At 40.2% G+C, this 13,556-nt stretch overlaps 1 protein-coding gene and 1 long non-coding RNA gene across 5 annotated transcripts; both read right to left on the bottom strand.

The window, feature by feature from the left end:
* Positions 404–2,674, bottom strand: LOC110431938. 4 transcript variants are annotated; one of them, XR_002449410.1, is made up of 4 exons: positions 2,160–2,674; positions 1,673–1,777; positions 1,344–1,398; positions 404–733 (listed from the first exon to the last, which is right to left on the bottom strand). It is a non-coding gene; the product is annotated as an uncharacterized LOC110431938 (long non-coding RNA). The 4 variants fall into 4 exon arrangements; XR_002449409.1 differs by having other exon boundaries at positions 1,673–1,773; XR_002449412.1 differs by having other exon boundaries at positions 2,164–2,674.
* Positions 4,930–10,540, bottom strand: LOC8066271 (PRKR-interacting protein 1 homolog). The gene is made up of 3 exons (XM_002465058.2): positions 10,116–10,540; positions 8,158–8,454; positions 4,930–5,431 (listed from the first exon to the last, which is right to left on the bottom strand). Exons 2-3 carry the CDS (start codon positions 8,410–8,412, stop codon positions 5,153–5,155), a joined length of 534 nt encoding a protein of 177 aa, XP_002465103.1. The 5' UTR covers positions 8,413–8,454; positions 10,116–10,540; the 3' UTR covers positions 4,930–5,152.

The raw sequence follows: 13,556 nt of genomic DNA, 5'->3' as shown, positions 1-13,556 counted from the left end.
GATACGCCGGCCACAATGATTTACGATGGACAAACACTACACCACAGGCCCAGAATAGCGATGTACCATTAGTCGGTATAGGTGGATATAGCGACACTCCATCGGTCGGTATAGATCTATGCCGACACTTATGTGCAGACGCTGAAAGTCGTGTTGATATAGCCTATGCCGACCGACATATTTTTAGCGACCGACTGTGTGACACCTTAGGGGCTACATATACCGACACATAGTTTGAGGCTATAAATACTTTTAGCAACAAACAGTCCAACGCGAAACATTCACATAGAAACAATATATATGTTGCTAATTAGCAGTATATAATGAATCCAAAATTATATATTGTCAATGCACAAACATTGAAATACAATATATACATTGACCATACATATAAGGACACTGATTAATATAAGCATAATACATTGATTTATTCATATATGAGCTAGCCCAATGTATGGTCACACAAGTACAAAATACATTACAAGCTCGCAGACATGAAGTTTGTGCATGAGAAGCCATCAACATCCCTACCTATCTCATGAGACCAAAAGTCATACATCCACTACTTGTAACCAAAAGCTTAGCTCACTAACACTTAAAGCTCATTGCTCAACTTTTACTAACAGTGAGCTCATAGTCTTTTGTCTAATAGGTTCAAAACAAAACACAGCTTCGATGAGCACTTTTCACTTGTCGACACCACCAAGTACGCTGCCTTGGTCTTGTAGGATGGCTGAAATGCAATATGAATATCTAGTTAGCAACAACTTTTACCAAAGTTGGAGAAAGACGGTTCTGGAGGGTAACATATAAGAAGAACTCCAAGAGTTCTCTAAAATTAGTAGCCAACTTTCATCACAAGAAAAGCTCAATGTCCCAAGCCATTGTAAATGAAATAAATAAGTAAATTGATAGTACCTAAATCAAAGCAACATACAGATTTAGTATCATGGGCTGCCACTAGAGGGAAACATATATGATGATGAATTAAACATAGCCTATACATGCTGATATAACTAATGAAATAACTATCAGTGTGTAAATACTAAATATGCAGTGCCAGAAACATAGATATTTATGGTTTCACAAGATGTATTATACCCTCGTTTCTTTAAACTGTGCAGCCTTGTAAAGGAGGACAATCATATGAACACATAAGCAGCAGTATATATATACTAAAGATCCTACATTGTACTGGAAGAGGAATCATATGATTTATATGAACACAAGCAGAGTGCAGCAAATCAAAAACGCAAGCAGCAGTAGTACCAAACACTCAGGCAGCAACATATCAAACGCATAGTAGTAGCAGATTAAACACTAATAGAACCACAACACTGAACCTTATCTCAGCTTGCAATAAACAGGTTGTCCATGTTTCTTTCCTCTTCTCCACACCTGAAAAATGAATAAAAATATCCTTCAAATAGCGCAGAAAAATATCCTTTAAACTTTTGATGTGTGTCAGGTGTAAAGATAGGAATAATGTCCATATACGCCGAATAATTAGTAGTTAGTGATGTGAGAAGTAACAGAACATGGTATAACATGAAGTTGCTCGGCAGGTGTCTGATAGCAGAAAAGGATGCCCCAATAGATCTAACAAAGTTATTACAATGCATATAACTAGGCACCATGAAAGCAGATATATTGAAACATACATTTTATTTACCTCTGTCAAGTTAAGTTACCCATCTCTGCAGGAATTAGCGCTTGCAAACTGGGCACCATCCTTAGGTTGTAGACAGACAACACAGATTCCCATTTCATGACCTGTCTAACAAGCAATTTTCAGTCTATTTTATTTTGCAAACAAATGACTAACACCACTGCGTAGTCAGCAGTAAGGCTGTAGGGATCACATGTTGTGAACCAGCAAGAACTCCTATATTTTATTTGGCTAGCCACACAGATCAGAATGTAACCAGGATTGAAATGCTTCCTTTTGACTATAAATTTTGCACAGGCATGTACATTGCCTTAAGTTGAGCAAGTTAATTATCTAGCATAATACTTTGTTAAGGTAAAATATTTTATACTATTTGTGGCTTAATTAAATGGGTTACATGTGTAGACACCTACTACCCGAAAATGAGGGGAAACCTATCCAATCTAAATAATATAATTGTCCCCAGATTTGAGTGTCAGCAGATATGTACCCACTTAGCAGATGGAGGGGCAGAGAGGACACTATTGGGGTGTCATCCCGTAGCATCCATTGAACTAACCGGCATCATCAGCAACTACGGACTACGGTCGGAGCCATCCCAGCTCCTCCTCCTTGGTCGATCCCCTGCACTGCTGCCCACGGATGCACACCTCCTGCACACATAGAAAGAAGAGATGTGACCCCTCCAAAAAATGCTAGCCGCACGAGAGTACAGATGAGGGACTCCCCGACATGCAGAGTCAGCTCGGCCTCCTCAACGTCAGCCGCTGCACCGGGCCTAGCACCACCCCGTGTCCCCGTCAATGCAGGAGAGGAAGGGGAGGCAGCGCCACCAGTGGAGGAGCGGCCGCATCGGTGATGGGCTTGGGGGCGCTTCAGCCGCGCACCCTAGCTAAAGACGGATCCGACGACCTGGATCTAGATCTGCATAGCAGCATCGTTGAAATTGAATCAGTGAGAGATGGGTGGAGGGAAGGGGAATGGTGGTGAAGGGCGCAGGGGTGGGACGGAGGATGGGGACAACCTAGGTTTCTGGAGGCAGCGTTTTTATTCTAAGGCTCAATGAATCTCGATCGTTCGTCTCACCATCTAACGTACAACAGTGAGGCAGAGTTTGATTTGGGCTGAGGTGGGCTGCGTTGGGTTTGATTTCTAGGCCAAATAGTGTGAAACGGTGAATTATAGTCATTTTTATCCAGAGTTATAAAATTCTATAATTATGGTAATTTTAGCAAATGACTCCAAAAAATTATCAAAATTTCACAAGAAACAATATCTAGTTTTGAAGTGAAACTTCAACTGGACACTCAATTTGACACCGGATCTTACCGGAACCTTCTACACTATTTATAACTTCTTCGGAGATGTTCCACTTTGTAAGCATCGTACATGACAACTTTCGTGAAATCTTAATTGTGTATCCAAAAAGGTTCTATATATATCAACTCCAATTTATATAATCTCACTATCCTCCTCAACCTAGATAAAATGGCTGATATATTATTGGAACTTTTTAAGAGTTATTTTCACTTTTAAAATTTTTTAAAAAATAAAATAGACAAAAACTGTCGAGGGTGTCAATAGGGGTACCCCAGCGGACACCCCTGACAAAAAAGTTGTGCTGCTTAAGAGAAGGGGGAGGGGACGGGAAAGGAGGAACTGGAGGGCGGCGCAATTAGTTGGACGAGCTAGAAGGAGATGGCCAGCACACTTTGATTTTGAGAGGGGGGAGGGGACGGGGAAGAGGGCGGCGGGGCAGATGGGATAATTTTGGGAGATGAGCAGGGTAACGAGAGACTAGGGTTTAGACATGATGGGCTCGTGGGCCTTGAAATTTTACCATGGACAGGCCTTAAACTTTCACGTGTTTCTTCTGTACGCTCAGGAGCCTCGGCTCTATAGCGACGGATGGTCTGCCTCCTTTATTGTTCTATTCCAACTCACCATTTGACGCTATAGATAAAAACTTGTAGCGACCAATTGTTCGTTGGAACAAGTACATATACCGACTCATAGTTTGTGGGGGAGTTATAGCGACCAACTGTGTAACGGTGATAATGAACCTATAGCGACACACATGTGACGTTATATTAGTGTTGTGGTGTAGTGAAACCTTTGAGATCCACAGCGCAAGCCTACTTGATGGAGTCATCGATGACATGGCGATGACGATCAGAACAGCAACCTGGCGACTGACCCCACGGCCGACCAGCTGGTTCACCATCCCTTGGAACAACAACCTCTTTAGGACGGCCTTCTATCGACGCTAGGTGAACCACGATGCCCTGGCGGCTTGCAGTACTCGTCTCCCACTTTTTTCCTTAAAGTGAACGCACCCGCGCGAAGTGAAGGAGGCAACGGCGCAACACAACGCGTGGGAGAACGCGCGAGACTTCCCGCGCGACGGATTGAACGGCGCGAGAGAAAAAGCGCGTGAAAAAATTACGACCGGGTCCACCATTTGGTTTTGCAACTCAATTTTGCCAAAACCATTGGAGACACTCAATTTTGTGACTTGGCACATTGATTTAAGACTTGACAAGCTCCTTGTTTTGCAAAACGAAAATTACAAAACTGTTGGAGATGCTCTAAGTGTTGTAAAATGAAATTAGAGCATCTCCAAAGTTTGGTAAAATAACTTTGGCCTTGTTTAGTTCACCCCAAAAACAAAAAACTTTTCAAGATTCTCCACCATATCAAATCTTGCGACATATACATGGAGCATTAAATATAAATGAAAATAAAAATTAATTGTACAGTTTGCCTGTAAATTATGAGACGAATCTTAAGTCTACTCCATGATTAAACAATGTTTGTCAAATAAAAACGAAAGTGCTACAGTGTTAAAATCCAAAAACTTTTTGGATCTAAACATTTGTATCTCAATTTTTTAGCAAAAAGAGAAAAAAAATCTCCTTCAGCAATTTGGTAAAAGAGATAATTAAAAATAGAAAGTTACCAAATATCCTCGTTAACTTATAAGTTTGCAAAGCAGTGAGCTATCTCTCTAGTAAAAGACATGATCAGCTCTAATAAACCCCAAAAAACAAATAGATGTGGACTTTACTATAAATTTTAATTTTTTTAGAAAGTTATTATAGGTTACTGTTAGAGAAGAACAAAATTTGAAGTCATTATTTCTTTTATTAACTTACTAGACTTAGTTTGGCAAGTAAAAATTATACCAAACTTCTAGAGATGCTCTTAGATGCTTAATTTTGTCTCGAGCCCATGGTAACATGGACCCCAAAAAAGACAGCTGAGAGAAGAATATATAGAGCTGAACAAAAGGTAATGACGCAGGGCAATTCTCTAAATGATGAACACTAACAGAAAATTATCTAGTGCTCTCCATCTCTGCTCAAAATGACAACTTCTTACAGATACAGCACCAGATTCAGCCTGTTACAACTGCCATACAGGCGTTAGTTCATTGCCCAGACAACCAGAGTGAGAAATCATCTTCAGATGCAAATTGGCGTGTCATTGCTTGGACTTGTCATCGTCATCTGAACCTTCATCATCATCAGACGAATCCACTCTGTTAGGATCTTCACCACCATTATTACCAGTTTTAGCTCGCTTCTCTTTCTTACGCTGCTTCTTCTTTTGCCGTTTCAGGCGCTTCTTGGCTGTCCGCTCCTCAGCAGCTTTGATCCTCTCCTCCCTCCGCAGTTCAAACTCAGCCATCTCTTTTCTCTTCTGGTAGTCAGCATCCATTCGAGCTAGCCGGTCCTGCTCTCTCCTCCGCATTTGCCGATACTGTAAAACGAAAAGTGCTTACATAGTTACAGATCAGGATATTTTCATACTAATTCTCATGCCCCAAAACACTAAATGCGTAATTTGTTAAACTGGAAAATCAATCTATAATCATATTAAAAGATTCAATAAACAAGATAGTTTAGGATACATGTGGAAAGAAATTAAAGGCATGACATGGCCATAAATTTCATGATTTGCCAATCACATATCCTGATATATAACTTAGTAGCTAGGAGTATATGATTATAAAAGCATATACCAATATGACCATGACATTATTCAGCATATGGCCGATATGACCATGACAGTATTCAGCATATAAATATGACCATGACGTTATTCAGCATCTAACAGAAAAGTTGTTTTAGAATTCCTGTTGGTTGTCTTTTTACCTGTGACCATTAATGTATAAAACAAGATACACATCCATCAGTAACATAAGATTGATGTTACTATATCCATCACGAAAGTGCTTCCATACTATTGAATTCTTTTTGTCCAAAATACCATCTAGAAATTGCTAGTCAAAGTGTCCACATTGTGGACAGTGTCCATATGTCTTAAACGAATTATAGTCTATAGATTAGACCAGAGAAAGTATTACAAAGTTTGTACTATATTACTTAAAATTCAATTCAACAACACATAATCACAATAAAACTTTGCCTCAATGGTAAACATTGCAGGTGTTCTATGACGAAAAAATTATTTTTATTGAAGTAAATAAGAATTTTGACTACAAAGGTGCCATGGGCAGTCAGCTAGGTCTTACGGACCGGGTCGGTAGTATGAGAGGGCTATTAGGGTTAATTAGAGATAAGGGTATGTTGCTTAGGGGTCAAGTAAACATCTCTAATATAAGGAGAGATGTATCAAATATCAATATAATCAAGCAATAACAATATCAATCTATTAAGGGCAGCTCCCTTCTATCCCTTCCCTTGATCCGGCCGCCACCTACAGGTTGGTGGGTGTTGTGCTGCTTGGGTTTGGGCCCATCCAGATCCATATTGATAACACAAGGTTGAACATCAGAATATATGCTCACTTACTGCACATTTGATCTCAAAAACTCCTTCTGTTAGTTCACTTTGGCTTTTCCAAAGTCAAATTTCTCTTATTTTGACCAAATTTATAGAAAAATGCATCAATATCATCAAATTAGTTTCATGAATTTTTTTTTGATAGTGCATTTATTTGAACCTGAAGATGTTAATATATTTTTCTAAACCAATGTGAACTATAATTTAAGGGAGTGCCTATCTAAAATACTGGCAGCTACCAACCAACGAGTACACTCATATATGGAACATGCCAAGGTTTCATGTTGAATAAAGCTGACAACAGATGCTCGATCAAAACCTCATGGAATAGCAGGTTTGCATTCAATGGATAGACTAAGTAGTCCAGTCACATTATGACAATCATGTGAACTGAGAATTGACACATACTCTACATGGATCATTGCTTGTAATATTAGCTAAATATTAGTTTTGAGTAAATTTTGGTACTGTAGACAAAAAAAAAAACTACTGTGAATCAAGAATCATCAGGGCCCTTCTTTTGAAAGACATATATCAAACAGATAATCTGTGTTACTTTAACCACCAACATATGGAGCTATCTCGTTTATGAAATGAAAGCGCAAATCCCTGTTTTCAAGGGAAAAGAAGAGAAAACATGTGCAGCTAGTTGTCAACAGCAAGAGTTCCCATTTTGACAGAATATTTTTGCTCGAAGTAAAGTTAAATACAACATCAGTTATGACTAGAACATTTAAGCTTCAATGGATCAGAAGCATTTAATCCTTCTCCTTACAAAAGTGAGTTCAAAGCATATATTTTTCTGGAGCTATAACAGCAAAACCATACTGAAATTAGTAAATATTTCTGCAGCTTATAGTAACCACAATTGTCCTCACAATGTTACAGACATACAGTACATACAAACAAGGGAGATTGCAATATTTTTTTCCCTGAGAAAAAAACAACTTGAAGGCCCAGTCTTCTGTTTACCTTGACACTAACATTAATTAATTCTATTCAGGTTCAAAATTTACAGGAAATAGCTGTAAGCACATAGAACCCTGTAAATACTAAATCTTTTCCAGGTGGAATTCTAGTCTTGTGGATATTTTTGACATACTAAAACTTTAAAAGGCAAACCAACTGTCCACAAGTATCCACCTTGCCTTTCGTTTAATCATTTTCCCAATCAACCTTGGTTGTTCCTCACAGAACAGAAACACATTTTCATCAATGCTATAAGGCCTAATTGATTGATCCAATGATTTAAGTCAAAATACATCTCTTCATTTTTCATAGTCATGCTGAATACATAACCCATATAATTAGACAAACTAAAATCTGTACAGTCAGGGGAAAAAAAGTAAAGCCATGTTATATGAGTATAGCCATGTGAAGCATTAGTTTTTTTTTGATATCCCAACAACGCTGTATGATTGTAAGTCGTTAATGCCTAACAGGAGGACAAGGAGTTGGGGTGGGGGGGTAAATAATATCAACATTTTCTTGATTCCTAGCAATATAATTAATCCTGGTGTTAATTGACAAATAAATCACATCATAGCTTCTACAAAGCAAGAGGTGATTAACAACTCCAAAAATCAAACGCAACAAGCAAAATTTTCATCAAGCCCAGATCTTAAAAGAAAGTCCACACTGGTGTATCCACACACATAAGGAGGGAGGGAAGGAGAGTACCTGGTGGAAATCACCAGAGCCAGAGCCAGCAGAGGACCCTGATGTGTTACTGACACGCACAGGGACATTCTCCATGATGCGCCTGAGCTTCACCTCCAGGTCCTCCTCGTCCTCTCGCAGTTTTACACCTCCTGAACTCTTACCTCCAGGATCCGCCACAACCAGCTCCTTCCCACTGTCAGCACCAGAAGCCTTTCCTGGTGGTGCTATAGGGACTAGCTGCTGCATGTTGCTATCACTGTTGGGAGCTGACATTGCGGGATGCCGGGATGCAACCCTGCTTGTCTCTCAAGTTGCCTGCACATTAAATGATAATGGATATGAATGTTAGTGTTTATGGACACATTCAGATTTCAAACTTCAAGTTCATACTATGCGCTTCAAGTTCCTGTGGCAGTGGAAAGGAACTGGTTGTAGTGGAAACTCATGTCATTTTCATCAATACAAGATACACAAAAACGACTATCAACCATGGTTAACCTAGATTTCATTATCTCATGCCCCTCTGAACAAAATCTATACCCACTCACATCATAACCTCGGTAGCTGGTCACCATTTTGCAAAAACCAAATGATATTTGAAGCAACACATTATCAAGAAATCTGTAAGCACTGAAAGTTCATAGTAGCAACGACAGGTTACTTTAGGAGTATTCAAATTGCTACATCATATCCTATCCTATACTCTTATAAAGCAAAACCCCACTACCTATTTCTGTCAACATGCAAGCTATCCACCTAGGCAATCCACTATCACACACAATTAAAATCCACTAGCTCATGCAATTGTAATGTCCACGTCAGCAAGTCACATATTTCTTTGAACATGCAAGCTGTCCAACTAGACAATACACATTCTAACCTATTTATATTCCTTCTTCATACCCGCGGCAACGCGCGGGGAATCCTCCTAGTTAAGTTAATGTGAAAGTAAGAGTATGCAGAAACATTAGTTCTGTGAACCAATCAAAGAAGTTAGGCCCATGCTGCCCACGGCTATTCTTCCACCCATCAAACTCAATGCACGGAGCTGATTGGAGTTTGGCCTAGTTCGGCTCTAGCAATGTTCCTTGTCAAATTTTCTAAGGAGAGAGTAAGTTAGCCATGGAAAACCAACCAACCAGTGTTTTTTATCGAATCATTAGAGGGAGCCTGTGTACGAGACAAGCTAGTGTACATCCACTATCGTTCTGCCATGGTATTGTCTGTTCCAAATGATGAGTGATTTTAGATGCACAGTAATTTAACACAGATATCAATCAAATTCTAGTACTATTAGCTACATTTTTATGAAACAACCCAATACACAGACCATATATTCGATGTATACAAAAGGAAAATAAACATTGAACTAGTTCACTGGATCAATGATATAAGGCATAGTAACTGTACTGAACAATATAACCACACAGAAATTATAAGTAGAACTTGATGTACTTAGGCATTATAGTTTCCAAAACCACCGTATACAGGAACCAAACTATATAAAGGGAAGAGCAGAATGCACGTACTGATATTATATATAGTGAACCAGTCAGCGCCAAATCCATTCCACTTTTACTAGTGTCCAAATCTATTACTCAACTAGAAGTTTCTAAATGGAAATTTTATTCCAAAATTTATTCCCTAAATAGACAGCAAATATCTAAGAGTTCAACACATTCCTCACACAGCTCGTGCACTGAACACTTGTTTTCGTCTTAAAATTCATTTATCATGCAGACAAGTGCACAGAGCACACAATGAGTGGCGGGTACAGAAACAGGTCAAGTGGGGGCCTAAATAACAGAAGGCTAAAATTGTTACTAGCCATATACTAAAATATTAACAAATAACATAAATGATGATATCGATTCAATGTGCTCCTATGCCCTATAATATGACTGAATCACTAAATATTCAAAATCGAAAAATAGAAGCCGATCTGGATCTCAGTAAACCAGTAGGCAGTAGCTCACCGAGATGTGCAGAAGCAGCACAGATGACAGATGCAGGACTGCAGGAGCCAGGAGCAGGGGGAGTGCAGCCGGCGAGTCGGGAGCAGGAGCCTGGGCGTCTCAGGCCTGGCTGCCTGCCGCGGTGCTGCCTACTAGACGTGGACGAGAGACTGCGAGGAGGGCGGCCGGGCGGGACCGCGGCTCGCGGGGGCGGTCTGCCGGCCTGGGCGCGGGGCGCGGAGCGCCTGCTGAGTGCTGCTGGCCGTGGCCGCCGGCAGGGACACGGAGGAGGGCAGCCGGCAGGAGGTGGCTTGGCCGCTTGGGGAGAAGATCAAGAGAAGCCAAGGAGGAGAAGGGGCGGCGCCGCGGCGGGCAGGGAGGGAGAGCCGGGAGGACGAGCGCCGGACGTCGGACGCGGACGGGGTGCGGAGTCAGACTCGAGAGGTGGGCTGCTGGTGCTGGCTAGGGTTGGGAAAGGCCGCCAGTTGGGCCGTGAAAAGGCTATTGGGCTGAGTCTGGAGACCTGCTCCCGACAATATTTGGCCCACAACCGGGGTACGATCGAGAATTGCTCCCTATCGCGAGAGAGAGAGTATTGTTGCTCAAAAAAGAGAAAACACACAATCGAGAATATTATAGGAAGACGACCCTTTTCTTCGGGTGCCTTGTGCTCTTCGATCTTGGACGATGAAAGGTGTTTTGATCTTCAATGCACTCTTATTTTTTATAAGATTATTTTGTATTAGGTGTCCTTTTGTATGAACTAATGTTTTCTCGATATATGTCACATTAGAGATGAAAATGGATCGGATGGATATCACTGATATTATATTTGTTTTTATATCAGATTCAAATACAACATGTTAGCTTGTCTAGAAAGCCATGGACTAAAATATTTTTCGCTGATTTATTGTGAAAGAAAAACACTGTTGAATAAATAGTAGATTCGACAGATAAGTTCAAGTGAATAGGGCCACGGATAGTGTCAGTCATGCTAGATATGATATGATTTGGGCCTTGTTTAGTTGGTAATTTTTAGATAATAGATTCGACAGATAAGTTCAAGTGAATAGGGCCACGGATAGTGTCAGTCATGCTAGATATGATATGATTTGGGCCTTGTTTAGTTGGTAAATTTTTTTATTTTTGGTATTGTAGTACTTTTATTTGTATTTGATAATTATTGTCCAATCATAAACTAAGTAGGCTTAAAAGAGTCGTCTCCCAAATTACAGGAAAAATGTTGCAATTGATTATTTTTTTAATCTATATTCAATACTCATGCATGTGCTGCAAAATTTGATATGACGGAAAATCTTGAAAAAATTTTAGAACTAAATAAGTTCTAGATAATATTGATCTCATAAATATGATTTAAGTATTAAGTACGAATACAATATGGAATATTGAATATTCAAACTTAGATGCGGAATATAGTCGAAAAATATACGTGCCGTTGTCTTCGTTTAAAAAAGCACAGGGCCTCGCAATAAAAAAGACACGGCCCTCTTCCTACAAAAGAAAAACACGGCCCTCGTTACCTCTTTCGGCGGGCAGCACAGATGTGAATTGGGCCTTTAAATTTTTTTATAAAATAAATACTATAGCGTTTTTTTTATATTTAATAAATATTGTCTAATCATAGACTAATTAGGTTTAAAAGATTCATTTCGTAAATTACAGACAAATTATATAATTAGTTATTATTTTTATGTATATTTAATACTCTATGTATATGTTGTAAGATTTGATGTGGCGAGGAATCTAAATTTTTTTGTAAATTTTTTTGGAAACTAAGGTCTTGGTGTAGCAGGTATTTTTCATGCAACCAAAAATAATCGGCAAAATTTTGTACTATCCCCCACCGAGGCACGCAGGTTCAACTAGCGATGCAATACAGGCAACCAACCACCACTAATAATCGGGTAAAAAAAGCCTTGTGTCGAATCGCCCCGAGCGGTGCACGCTGGCCGCAGCTGTACACGGCATCGAGGATCCAGAGGAGAGGGGGGAGGGCCCCGGTGTCTGTGACAACTCAATGCAGCTGCTGCAGCAGGGCAGGGCAGTGCCCCCACGCCACATCTCGCTCGTCGTCTCCCGTGCAGTTGCTTTGCTGCCACTCTCATCTCAACTCCTTTCTGTCTCCCTCTCCTCTCTCTCTCTCTCTCTCCTGCAGCAAGCAAGCAATGTGCACTGTACTTACGTACTGTACGCGGTCTCTCTCTCTCCCCCTGTCCCTGCCCAGCCAAGTGCCCACTGCACGCAGTAAAAAAAAATCGCTTTTGCAGTTTGCTTGCAATTTTGCAGACTTTTTGCTTTTGGAAGATAGAGCACCGCTGCATGCAAGGATCATGCAGGGAGGCAGAAAGGATGAGTGGCCAAGGAGATCAAGGTGCACAGTACGAGCTGATATGCCCACCACACAAGCCGAGGATGCATGCATGCATGGGTCCAATAACAGCAACTCGAGCCGAGCCCCTACTCAAGTCCCAATAGCTGAATATGGGTACTCAGGATAAAAACATTACTCCAGCAGAGCCCCTACTCCATACCCTATATTTGGCTGGGCACCCATATTTCTCCCCCAGACCCCATTCCTGTTGGCCCAACAGGGCAACCCCCATCCTCCATCGCGTGTCCTAGCCCCAGCGTATGCTCCCTCTCTCTCCACCCTTGTATGTGCATGACATCCTACGGTAACCGGCTCGATGCTCTAATTGTATCCATGTCCAAAGAAAGAAGAAATAGGAAGAAGAAAAAGACACTGACGAGTGGGTCCCTTATGTCATTCTCTCTGGAATAGGTTTGGGGACCCAAATTTAGGTGCTAATAAGGACACTCACAATACAGACTCTATCATAAAGTCTAAAATTATTTATTACCTCGAACAATGTGGACTTAGAGTCTAAATAAGACTTGGAGTCTTATTTTTTCTATCTCTTTCTTCAATAAATATGCTGCCACATCAGCAAAATATCATAAATAATATGTAATTGATTGTCTTGGACTCTGTGATAGAGTCTTGCATTGTGAGTGCCCTAATACAACCGTCTCATGTTTACAAGATTTTTTAGTGCCTTGTTTACAACTACCAAAAAACCAAAAACTTTTCAAGATTTCCCGTTGTATCGAATCTTACGACATATGCATGAAACATTAAATATAGATGAAAACAAAAACTAATTACACAGTTTGTCTGTAAATCACGAGACGAATTTTTTAAGCCTAACTACTCCATGATTGGACATTGTTTGTCAAATAAAAACGAAATTGCTACAGTAGCGAAATCCAAAAAAAAAATCACAACTAAACAAGACCCTGTTTAGATTGGAGATGAAAAATTTTTAAGTGTCACATCAGATGTGTCAGAAGGATGTTGAGAGGGGTTTTTAGAAACTAATAAAAAAACAAATTACATAGCTCGTCTGGAAACTGCAAGACAAATCTATTAAGCATAATTAA

Source organism: Sorghum bicolor, chromosome 1 (assembly GCF_000003195.3).
Source record: "Sorghum bicolor cultivar BTx623 chromosome 1, Sorghum_bicolor_NCBIv3, whole genome shotgun sequence".
Classification (NCBI taxonomy): Eukaryota; Viridiplantae; Streptophyta; class Magnoliopsida; order Poales; family Poaceae; genus Sorghum; species Sorghum bicolor.
Note: the sequence above shows the minus strand (reverse complement) of the source record. Positions and strands in the feature narration are given on the sequence as shown.